The 12,775-nt window shown below is 32.8% G+C and overlaps 1 protein-coding gene across 1 annotated transcript; it reads right to left on the reverse strand.

The window, feature by feature from the left end:
* Positions 1-3,912: 3,912 nt before the first annotated feature.
* LOC123302294 lies at positions 3,913-6,349 on the reverse strand. The gene is made up of 5 exons (XM_044885166.1): positions 6,272-6,349; positions 5,605-6,178; positions 5,244-5,545; positions 4,088-5,179; positions 3,913-4,014 (listed from the first exon to the last, which is right to left on the reverse strand). The coding sequence occupies exons 1-5, from the start codon at positions 6,347-6,349 to the stop codon at positions 3,913-3,915; spliced, it is 2,148 nt and encodes a 715-aa protein (XP_044741101.1).
* Positions 6,350-12,775: the final 6,426 nt, after the last annotated feature.

The following is a 12,775-nucleotide window of genomic DNA, read 5'->3' on the forward strand; positions in this document are numbered from 1 at the left end:
TACATTTTAAAAAAAATTTACAGAAAAAAATTATTATTATGAATCTGAAAAAACACACAAAGTATTGGTGACACTACAGTATGGGATTAAAAAAGAAAAAGACGAAAAAGGCAAAGAAAACTATAAACTTTATAGCATCAGTGCGAAAGGCACGAAATGCCTTGTTTCTAAACAGACCAGTATTAAACTGGTCAAAACCAGTATTAAACAGACCTGTTTCTAAACAGACCAGTATTAAACCGGTCAAAACCAGTATTAAACAGACCTGTTTCTAAACAGACCTATTATTTCAAGTTACTCCATCAGTCAGTTCACAACCGATACAGTTTTTTTTTGATAAACATGTTTAAATGTGAATATTGTGATCTCATATTTTCTCGGAAATTTAATAAAAATAGACACATTCAGCGTTGTCACGCCTCTGATTTCAACAATGCTATTCAAAATATACATAATGATAAAGATTGTTCTATTGCTGAATCTAGTAAAAGAAAACGAACATTGAGCAATTCTTCAAAGAGTTCGGAATCTATCGTTGCTAAAACTTCAAAGTTAAAACCAAATGATGATGAATCATATGATGATATTTCATTTAATGAATCAGAGAGTAGCAATCAAAGGTTTAATCTGGAAATGAGTAGTGATAGAAGCAAATTGGATAATTCACAAACTAAACAATACAAGGAATATGAATCAGCTATGAATAGTAAGAGTGTCCTAGAGGTTGATGAAAATATTTCTTATTATAATGTTGATCCCAATGTATTAATTGATACATTAAGAAGTCTATATTCTACAGATGTTGGAAAAGAAATACTGTCTATAATTCATCACTTGCGAAAAACAAATATAATTAAATAACAAGTTGATATTAACTTTTAACATAAAATTAGTAATTTCTTATTAAAAATCATTTATGTATTTTGTTTTAATCTAAAATTGTAATTTTTTTTTAAATAAAATTTTTTTTTATCTAATCTGTAGTACAAGTTGATTTATTATTATTCCTTATAAAGAGCTTATTATCTAGGTTGATTGCTGATGCTTGTTAGGTTATTAAGCGCTGTTTATCAACTGTATAGGTCATTTAATTTGTGATCTTTCATGTGATAACATGCTTCAGACAACGAAACAGCTAGCTAAGTTGAGAGATATTATACAGAAAAAGTATAACGCACTCAAAGCTGATGAACAAACAGCGACCATTTCATTAGAAAAAGCATTTAAGCCCATCACTGATCCGTTGAATAAGCTAGTAGAAAAACAAGAGAACAAAAATGATTTTACTCGAATTAATATAAAACGCAAGATGGAAGATGATACATTAGAAGACAATAAAGATGAACTATTAAATTATACGCCAATGAAGGCTCGAAAATTATTTGAAGATACTCCAGTAGTCACAAAACAAAATCTATCAGACACCTATGAGGATGATGCATTACACACTCCTGATGTTGTATTTAGGGAGATTATAAAATCACCAGAGAATAATCAGCATGCACTTCAGCATTTTACAAAGACTTATGGAGATATGGCCGGTAAATACATTTATTTTATATTATCGAATAAAGATGATAAGCTTATCGATAATATTTACGGATTACGTTATGATAATGCTGCTGATAGATTATATGTAGGTAATTCAGTGGTTCACATTAAGCATAACGATATACAAGTCAACGAAAAATGGTACGACGGGACATCAGGTTTATATGAGCTTTTAGTAAAACAGATACCAAAACATTATTCAGAGCAAGACATGCGTAACTATTTAGAAATTGTAACATCAACAAACGCTTATAGACGGAATTATGACTCTCGGGGTCAAATTCAAGGAACTAGAGGTTTAAAGTATAAAAAAATCATTAAGAAACATCTATACCCATCGGCTCCTGCTTCTGGTAGCGGTCTAACATTATCACGAGTAACTAATAATCCCATAGATTATGTGTACTGGAATACAATCGACGAACTTTGCGACAGATTACGGCTGTTATGCGCATCACGTGACGCGGGAAATTTCAGCCACCAAAATGAGATAAATAGTTTGATACAAGAGTTAAGGGAAGAAAACATAATATACTGACAACCGGACCTGTTTCTAAACAGACCAGTATTAAACCGATCAAAACCAGTATTAAACCGGTCAAAAACAGTATTAAACAGACCTGTTTAGATACAGACCTGTTTAGATGCAGATCTGTTTAGATACTGACCTGTTTAGTTACAGACCTGTTTAGATACAGACCTGTTTAGAAACAGACCTGTTAAGATACAGACCTGTTTAGATACAGACCTGTTTAGTATTATCGGAGTAATTTGGAGTAATTTGGAGTAATATCGGAGTAATTTGGAGTAATATCGGAGTAATATCGGAGTAATTTGGAGTAATATCGGAGTAATTTGGAGTAATTTTTCCCAACCCCAGGTATTAGTGTAGAAGATGTTTGTGAATCAATATGAATTCTGATTCAAAATAATGATAATTTACCTTAAATGATGATGGATCCAAAGTTAAAGTCCGGTGGTTAGGGTTCGACTCTTTACATGATTCATATATTGATAAAAAAAGTCTTATTTCATAGTGGACCGCTTTTGTGAACATATTTGTGTTTTATAAAAAAAAAAAAAAATAAAAAATATCACATTGTAAAAATATTTTTTTTATTGTAAAATTTTATCTATAACATATAAAAACAGAGTTGTATTATAATAATATTTAAAAAATATATATTTATAAATTATCGAAAATACATTATAATTATTATTCTGAAAAGTGTCCATTGTCATCATCATCATCATCATCATCATCATTATCTTTCTTCATAAGATAATTTTCAATTATTTCTTTCACTTGAACATAGTCGGATAACTCGTCTGATGTAAATACACTGTAGTAAGATTGTTCAAAAATGGATAGTCCTACAATTCCATCTTTTTGTCCAGAGTGGATATTTTTTAAAATCCAGTTCCAAATTTGTTTGTCTTCATCGTCTGACGATGGGGAAAATTTCACTTCTAAGTCCATTTGTTCTACCTTATCAATAAGGTAGTTTAAAGTTTCCGGTCGACCACATTTAATTACCATATTAACCGATGTTTTAAAATACTTTGTTAACACATTGTTTATAGTACTTAAACTACAATTATCTTTAATCATATTAACAATACAGTTGTTATCACTATTATGATTACCAAAGTCTTGCATTTTGTATGTTTAAACTAACACTAAATTGTTTTCTATAATAATTCAACCTAACTATCAACTTTTTGACACCCCCACCACTACTCTATCAATTGTTCATGCGCACTACTCTATCAATTGTTTGTACACCTATCACAATACCGAACCACTTTGAGGATCATCACAACAACAGCAGGACACATTTCTGAAACAACAGCAAAAATTAGCTAAATATTAAAAACATAAAATATAAAATACTTACACTCAACAAATAATGCTATAGTGGCCCCATGGTTTTGTTTCACATGAATTGTGAGTAATGTGTCGTTTTTGGTCAAATGGTGATAAGCCCACTTTCTGCTGTTTGATGGTATGTAAGCGGTGTCGCTTGGATTGGATGCTTTGCTGAACACGGTAAAAGTTACGGTTCTCAAGCAAACACCGCTTATAGTCCTCAAAAGTAAGTTTTCGGATAGCTGACTTCTTGAGACCCTTGGATCGTTTAGTCTCTTTTTTATTTTGCACCCGAATAGCATACATTTTGCTACGTAATCCGACAAATTCTAGCATAACATCACCATTATTTTCATCGGACATTAAACCCTTGACTTTCTTATTACGTAGTGGTATACCATAGACGTTGTCGGGTGCATAGTCAGCCGTATCAAAACGATTAATATCCTGTTTCATGACCTCATAGACGTCAGTATTTCTCACGCTATAAATTAGACTATCGGTGTCTGTGTATAATAACCTGACATTTGTGGGGTTGTACCGTTGGTACATGTAGTTGTAGTGGAAGTCATACACAAACGTTTTCGATATGTCTAAAATTGTGAAGCCTATGTAGATGGGTTTGTTGAAACGTATCTGTGATTTTTTCATTTCAACAATACTGACGTCATTGTCGAGCACCATCATACTGTGAAAATTGGGTTTGGCAATTAATATCTTCACACCATGTTTTCCATCCCAATTTTTTCGTATGTACACAACCCGATGTTTCCTCACATTCTCCATGGTTTTACCGAAGATGGCATTAATCATGAGTTTGAATAATGCTTTTTCAAACTCATTTGAGGCGTTCTTGCGCATCTCGGTATTGAACTCAATATATGGTTTCAACCATGCAGATTGATCGAATTGTAACACACGGTGGTATTTTGTTACCTTAACACCGAGTTGTGTATACAGTTTTAAATTCCTGTAGTGCACGACATAGTTGGTCTTATTGTAAAGGGTTGACAGAAGATATTTTTGTTTTGATCCAGGTGGTTTCGTTGTCTCCGGACATGGCGGTAAATCGCTAAAGTTATCATGTAGATGTTGGGGTATTTCAAGGTCTACTTCTAAAATGTACCCGACTGGTGAATCATCTGCAACATCCTCGATGTTTGGTGTGTCGACCCACTTAAAATTTCCTGTTGGTAGGTATCCACACATTGCTGCACCATATAGGTTCACCACATCATAATACATAAGGTAGACATCTTCTTGAGTTTTATCATACCCCTCTTCCATGTACTTATTGTTTGCCTTAGCATAGCGATTAGAACATTGACTTACACCGCCTCTGATTCCTTTCTCGATAAACAACAAGTCATCAATATCCGTGAACAATTCCAATTTGATATTGGTGTATTTCAACATGGCGCTCCACGTATAGCCAGGAAGTGTGTAATAGTGACTAGGATCGAGATTATAGCTATGAATACAAGTGTTACGGAAATTTTCAAAAATATCCGCAAGTAGTAACACATCAGTTTTCATATACAGGTCTGAATAATCACCTAGTGTATGTAAATTGAATGTGTTCCATACCTGTATCGCATGGTTATAATCCTCATCCGTTATGTGTTCATCTGTTAACACACTGTAGAACGCCTCCTTTGGTGGTAATTTTGTCTCTTGGAGACGTCCCCAGCTACTCATGTATTCATATGGAAATACACCTTTTCTCGTTAGCAATTGAAATTGTTCATCATTACTGACCTATAAAAAATTAAAAAACAAATTACAACCCTGTATTAAAAATTAATTATTTTTTATCATTTACCTCTTTATGTAAAATGGATTTTTTATCATTATCTAAATATGAGGCCAGATTTTCCAACTTGTCTGCGAGAAATCGGAAGGAATCAATGAATCTTAATTGAATGTCCGAGACGTGCTTTGTGAAACTGATGTACTTTTCTTTGTTGATGGGCAACACATCAACTTGACCGTCGATTTCCGTCAGCAGAGCTTCAATAATAAAATGCGAATCGTATCCACTTAAGTTGTGCATCACAACAGGTATCACCCTTGAATCTTGATAATGCAGATTACAAAATTGGTGTGCTGCTCCACGGTAGATACCTAAAATAGATTAATATAAAATTAGATGAAATTAAAAAATAATAAATAACCTGCATTACCTGTGCGATGTGAATGGTCGCGAACACGTATGGAATTGGATACGAAATCTTTACCACAAATGTGACACTTCTCTGCTGACATAAAATCCAGTTCTTGTTCGACGGTGAGCGGATACATTGGTTTAACGTGTTTTATTTTTTGCTCTAATGAGTACGCTACTTGTTCCAGTTCATGAACAAACCACTTGACACAATCAGCACCACGGTATGCCTTATAAAACGATTGGTTGGGATCATGGGTACAATGAACATAGTAACCTACACTGTAGGGTACATGTTTTTGAATATTTTTTGTATAAGACCCATGATCCATTTCCATATCTTCATGATGTTGTGGTACCAATAACGCCTCAAAGTCAGCGTACACCATATACTCAACACGTTCCTTGCTGTTGAAATCTTTGAACTCAACGAACCGCTCGTCATCAGTTTCAGGCATTCGTACCCGCACCGCTTCTTTTTCACCACAATTTACTGAATGCTGTTGGAGTTTGACTTCTGTAGCAAAATAGTTGAGACATCGATCACATAAATAAATTTTACCCACGTGTTTTGTTACACCCGATCGACTCAACTTTGCTAAATTTTTTATCCAGCAAAAGTGGTGACTGTTCCCATTCTCCACAGCCAATAGATGAATTTTCTGCCCCGCAGTGTTCGAACTAACGCGTACAGGGAAAATTTCTAAATCACGTAGAAACGTATCTTTGTAGCCGTACACGTTAATCGATAGCTGTGGGTTCATCTTTTCAAATTTATTAATTTGATCCAGAGACATGGGGAACTTTAATCCATCACATTTTAAATGATGTTTATAGTGCGGGTACTTAGTTAAACGTTGAGGATTCCTTTCAACCGGGTAAAGTGCTGACATTATCGACCATAGAAAACAATGTTGGTCTTTATTCTGGACATTAACCACAGCCAATTTATTTTTGATGACTGGTGGTAGTTCACAAAAAGTCCCAGCTGTGATCGGAGAGTACTTATTCATGTGGACTCGAATATTTATGATCATGTCAAGAGCCCAACCGCTATCGCGTTCCTGGAATTCTTCCAATTTTTTCAGCAAATAGTTTTTGACATGATCATTGTACCACTCCTGCATGTCCGTTGTCAGATACATTTCCTTGGCCGACGTTATAAAAGTTTTCAAATCCTCCTCTTTGGTAATGGGCTTAATAAAATTGCCCGTGAACATAATATACACCTGAAAAAAAAAATTCAAGATCTCATTAGACTATTTAAATTATAAATCTTAAATTTTACTTACCTTGAGGGGATGCTTCACTAGCTCACGCCGAACGTGTCTTCTAAACATTGGAAATGCCCGGTTGAAAAATATATTTGGATCTTTATAATCCAAATTTGTAATCATACCAGTCTTCACCCTACCCTGATGGTGGGTTTCAATTGTCTCCCAGATTAGATGTCGATTTTGTTTTTTGGTGACTCCACCACCTTGTTTAACTAAATCTAATCGCAGTCGGTGAAGTTGCCGCTGGTATGATTTACAAAGTCCAATATTAGCTTCAAGACGCAGAGGATTTTCTTTCTTTAACATCAACATCTTTTTGAATAAGCGGATGTTCTGCTTATTAAGTATCATCCATCGCTCAGCTTCCTCCACCGTCTTGATGAGCCTCAACGCTCTCTCCACTTTCTTCATCATATCAGTGCTACCACCTTGAGGTACCACGTTTAGCGTCTGCATAACATTTTGTTCGTAGGTGTCCATCTTTCAAAAAAATTATATTTAAGTTTCACAATAATATTTAAAGAATTTTACACTTACCGTTATATTTTCAAATACTAAGCAAAATATACGTTACCGAACCGTTCAACACTAGAGTTAACTAGCAAATGAGTAATATTTGTTTTTTTTATAAAATATATAGACTAAGTTTAGAATAATAAATATATCAAAAACAAAATAATAATAATAATAATAATAATAATAATAATAATAATAATAATAATAATAAATAATAATAAAAATAACGTAAAAAATATATGCGGAAAAAACTAACTGAAGCAAAGGTGAATTTCAAAAGAGATACTTCAACAGCTACGTACATCACTTTTTATAGCATTATCCCCACCACTAAAAAAGTTGTAATTTGATATTTTTATAATCGTAATTCAAACTAATTATTTTTTCTTGGAATTCAGACAAGTTTAAACAAGTTCAAACAAGTTTGAACATGTATTTTTATTATGTAAATTTCAAGTGTCATATTACATTGCTTAATCATAAAAAATATTAACATCCGGTCACGTATCTTGAATTTTATCATGTATACTTAAAGTGTCAAATTACAATATTTTTCAAGGTTAGATGATATCTATTTCAACATATTCTTGAAAATTGCAGACTCATAATATTCTTTTCTTGGAATTCAGATTTGCAAATTATTATCTAACACGTTCAAGTGTCATATTACATTGCTTAATCATAAAAAAATATTAGCATCCGGTCACGTGTTTTGACACATGTAAAATTATTTCAAACAAGTTTGAACTTGTTACAAGATGATGATATCATATTTTTCAAGGTCAAATCTATTTCAACATATTCTTGAAAATCGCTGACACGTGTAAAATTATTTTAAGATCAAAGTCCATTCAAACAAGTTTGAACATGTATTTTTATTATGTAAATTTCAAGTGTCATATTACATTGCTTAATCATAAAAAAATATTAACATCCGGTCACGTATCTTGAATTTTATCGTGTATACTTAAAGTGTCAAATTACAATATTTTTCAAGGTTAGATGATATCTATTTCAACATATTCTTGAAAATTGCTGACTCATAATATTCTTTTCTTGGAATTCAGATTTGCAAATTATTATCTAACACGTTCAAGTGTCATATTACATTGCTTAATCATAAAAAAATATTAGCATCCGGTCACGTGTTTTGACACATGTAAAATTATTTCAAACAAGTTTGAACTTGTTACAAGATGATGATATCATATTTTTCAAGGTTAAATTAACATATTCTTGAAAATTGCTGACACGTGTAAAATTATTTTAAGATCAAAGTCCATTCAAACAAGTTTGAACATGTATTTTTATTATGTAAATTTCAAGTGTCATATTACATTGCTTAATCATAAAAAAATATTAACATCCGGTCACGTATCTTGAATTTTATCATGTATATTTAAAGTGTCAAATTACAATATTTTTCAAGGTCAAATTAACATATTCTTGAAAATTGCTGACTAATGTCAACGTCCCGCCCCCCGTTCACTCTCCGTCAAGCGCCACTATTGGTCAAAGCCAATGACGTCATCCCCCCCGTTTATGCTTAGGCAGCCATTCCTCCCCACCAATTCAACCACACCTCCCGACGCCATCTTGATTTTTACAGTGCTACTATTGGTCAAAGCCAATGACGTCATCAATGCTTAGGCAGCCATTATTCCCCAACACCACACCTCCCGACGCCATCTTGATTTTTACAGCGCTACTATTGGTCAAAGCCAATGACGTCATCAATGCTTAGGCAGCCATTATCCCCCATCACCACACCTCCCAGCGCCATCTTGATTTACTATTGGTCAATGCCGAGGTTTCCAACATTCACCTAGGTTTGCCCTTTTTGGAAAAGTGTACCATCCAACTGGGCCAAAACGTACATGATGTCAACGTCCCGCCCCCCGTTCACTCCCCCACCACTATTGGTCAAGCCCCGTTTATGTCATCCCTCACCCCCACCACACCTTCCAACGCCATCTTGATTTACTATTGGTCAATGACGTCATCTATCCCCTCCAACTTCCGAGGTTTCCAACATTCACCTAGGTTTGCCCTTTTTTGAAAAGTGTACCATCAAAGCGGGGTTACTTGAGGTCAAACTGTGCTGAAACATACATGACTCTTCTACTGACCGACCTAACTTAGTTAATAATAAAAGTGGCGTTAATACAGAGGACCTTTTGCAGCTGTCAAAACCGTCAACCAGTGGACAGTCAAAAAACTCAATAGAAAATCCGAAAACGACACAAGCAAATTAAATATAATGCACCTAAACATTCAATGCCTAAGGAACAAAACGCTTTTGATTGAAAAATTCATAGATGACAATAAAAAAACAAAAACAGAATTTCAATTTATTTGCATTACCGAGCATTGGCTAAATGAACTAGAAATCGATGTCCTAACAATAAAAAACTACCTAGCAATAGCATTTAGCGTACGCTCGGTTTTTAAGAGGGGGGGCACCTTGATACTCTCCAGCCTAGAAAACAAAAATCAGATAAAGCTAAGGGACGACTTTAAAATACTTAATATCGATAAAGTTTTTGAATGCTCTGCAATAGAAATAATTATTAAAGAAAACAAAAAGACAAATTTGATTTGTTTATATAGCTGGATGTTTATTTAGTGGTAGTTTTACGGATTTTCTAGGCATTTTAGATAATGTTTTAGACAAAATACAAAAAGAATCAAAGTTTTTTGTTATAACAGGTGATTTTAACCTGAATCTACTGATTGACGGTAATGATCAAAAAGCATTTTTGAATTTGGTCAGTGAATATGGGGGAAGGGCGGTAATACGTGAGCCAGCACGAGTTACAGCTACTTCAGCTACACTAATAGACAATTTTATTACAAATTTACCATATGTTAATAGTTCAGTACAAACTTGTGAATTTTCGGATCACGATATTATTGCTCTTTCTATATTTCAAAATGAAGCTAGCACTTTAAGTAAAACTAAACATCATTCCATGCATTTATAAAAGCGTATAATAAGTGATAAAAATTTGAATCAGTTAAAAGATTTAATGCGTTTTACAAACTGGAATGATGTACTTGATGAAGCAGATATTGAAATAAAATTTAGTATTTTCCTTGAAGCTTTGGCACAACACCTCGATGCAACCTGCCCATTAAAAAAGATCAACAAGTACAGCTACCACAAACCAGATTGGATAACAGTCGGAATTACTACTTCAAGTAATAACTTAAAAACTCTACACCACTTAAATAAAATTACAAATTGTGATAACTATAAAACATATGTAAAAGAATACAAAAAAATATATAAGAAGGTTGTAATCTTGGCAAAAAAATTCTCTATGAATAGCAAGCTTGCTTCAAAACAATATTCCTCAAAAATAATTTGGCAACTTATCCGTGAAGAAACATCAGCGAAAATAAAAGCTTCTATTAAAACCATTACAATAAATGACAACGAAATAAGTAATCCGTTAGAGATCTCAAAAACTTTAAATTCCTATTTTGTTAATGTTATGGCAAATATTAAACCTAAAAATAATATTCCATGTTTTAGTAATCCTAAGACATTTTTTCTAACAGATGTAGACGAAAACGAAATTTTTCTCATCATTAAAAACTTAAAAAATAATTTGACAACGGATTGTTACAATATGTGCTCAAAAATAATTATTTACATTGCTGAAGAAATTTCAGCTCCCTTGCTAGATATAACAAACTCAATGTTACAATCAGAAGTGTTTCCGTCTAGAGCAAAATTTGCCAGGATTACACCCATAATGAAAAAATGTGGGAGTACACAAGTATGCGATTTCCGACCAATTTCTTGCCTGCCTATTCTCTCTAAAATATTAGAAAAAGTTATTCATTCAAGAATTAGTAGTTTTTTTGAAACAATAAGAAATCGCAGTCAATACGGGTACATTAAAAATAGTTGTACAACAAACGCTCTATTTGTGATGACAGATTCAATTTTGAAGTATGTAGATGAAGGTTATAATGTGGCGGCTGTTTTTGTTGATCTTACTAAGGCTTTCGACTGTGTGAATCACGAGTTGCTTCTGAAAAAGTTATTCTGCTATGGTATCAGGGGTAACATGTTAAACTTAATCGAATCATATTTAACTAATCGACACCAAAAGGTAGAAATTATTAAAAATAATGTCTGCTATGAATCGAATTGGCTATGTGTCAAAAATGGAGTACCACAAGGCTCGATTTTAGGGCCTTTGCTTTTCAATATATTTATTAACGATCTACCAGCCCACATAAAAAATGGAAAAACTTTCTTATACGCAGATGATACTAGTGTTCTTCTTCATAGCAATGACCCTTCAGATGTCAAAAATATGATTCAAGAAACTTTAAAAGATATTGAATTATGGTGCTCTGATAATGGGCTGAGTTTAAACAAAAATAAAACTGAAATACTGGCACGAATGTATTAAAATTTTTAGGACTCTGGGTAGACAAGAGTTTAAACTGGAAGTCTCATATTAACATAATTGTACTCCAACTATGCAAAATATGCTACCAATTAAGATCGATGAAAAAGAAAGTTGATCACAATGTATTACTTAATATTTATTATGCAAACTTCCAGTCCATCATATCTTACGGTATCAATATTTGGGGCTCAAGTATAGAGTGGAACAGGATTTTTATAGTACAGAAGAGAGCAATACGTATCATTTTTAATTTAAAAAGTAGAGAAACTTGTAAGAATGCATTTGTTAAACATAAAATATTAACTTTTCCCTGTTTGTATGTGCTTGAAAGTATCAAATTTTTACTGCGTAATCCCGAATATTTTGAACAAAATAAATATAAGAGTACTGGCCATATGATAAGGTGTAGAAATGCCTACACTTTGCCCAAAATCAAACTGAATAATTTTAAAAATGGAAGTAGATACAAAACAATTCAATTATATAATAAATTTTCAAATAATGAACATATAAAAAATGACATACAAAAACATGGTAAAAAATTTTCTACAGCACTCAAACACTATTTAATTCAGAATGCATTCTATTCGATAGATGAAATGATTTAAATTTTCTATATGCGGATGTTTTATTTATTTTCTTATTTTTATTTTTTTTTTAACTCTGCTTTTTTTTTTATTGAATCGATCGTACCTAGCTCTCACTAAATCTGTACGTAATTTTAATGACTATTTTCCTAATTGTTTTTGGAACTTGACCAATGGTTTTTTTTTTTTTTTTTTTTTAATTTTTATTTTGACACATCTTGAACAGGCATTTTGTTGTGTTCAAGACACGAATTTTAACATTTTAACAATTGACGCATCCTTGACAGGCCTTTTACACCTGTTAGAGATAAGTATTTTAACTTTTTAATTCTTGACACGTCTTTGACAGACCTTTTACATCTGTTAGAGATAAGTATTTT

The sequence above is a fragment of the Chrysoperla carnea genome, chromosome X (assembly GCF_905475395.1).
Source record: "Chrysoperla carnea chromosome X, inChrCarn1.1, whole genome shotgun sequence".
NCBI classification, from domain to species: Eukaryota; Metazoa; Arthropoda; class Insecta; order Neuroptera; family Chrysopidae; genus Chrysoperla; species Chrysoperla carnea.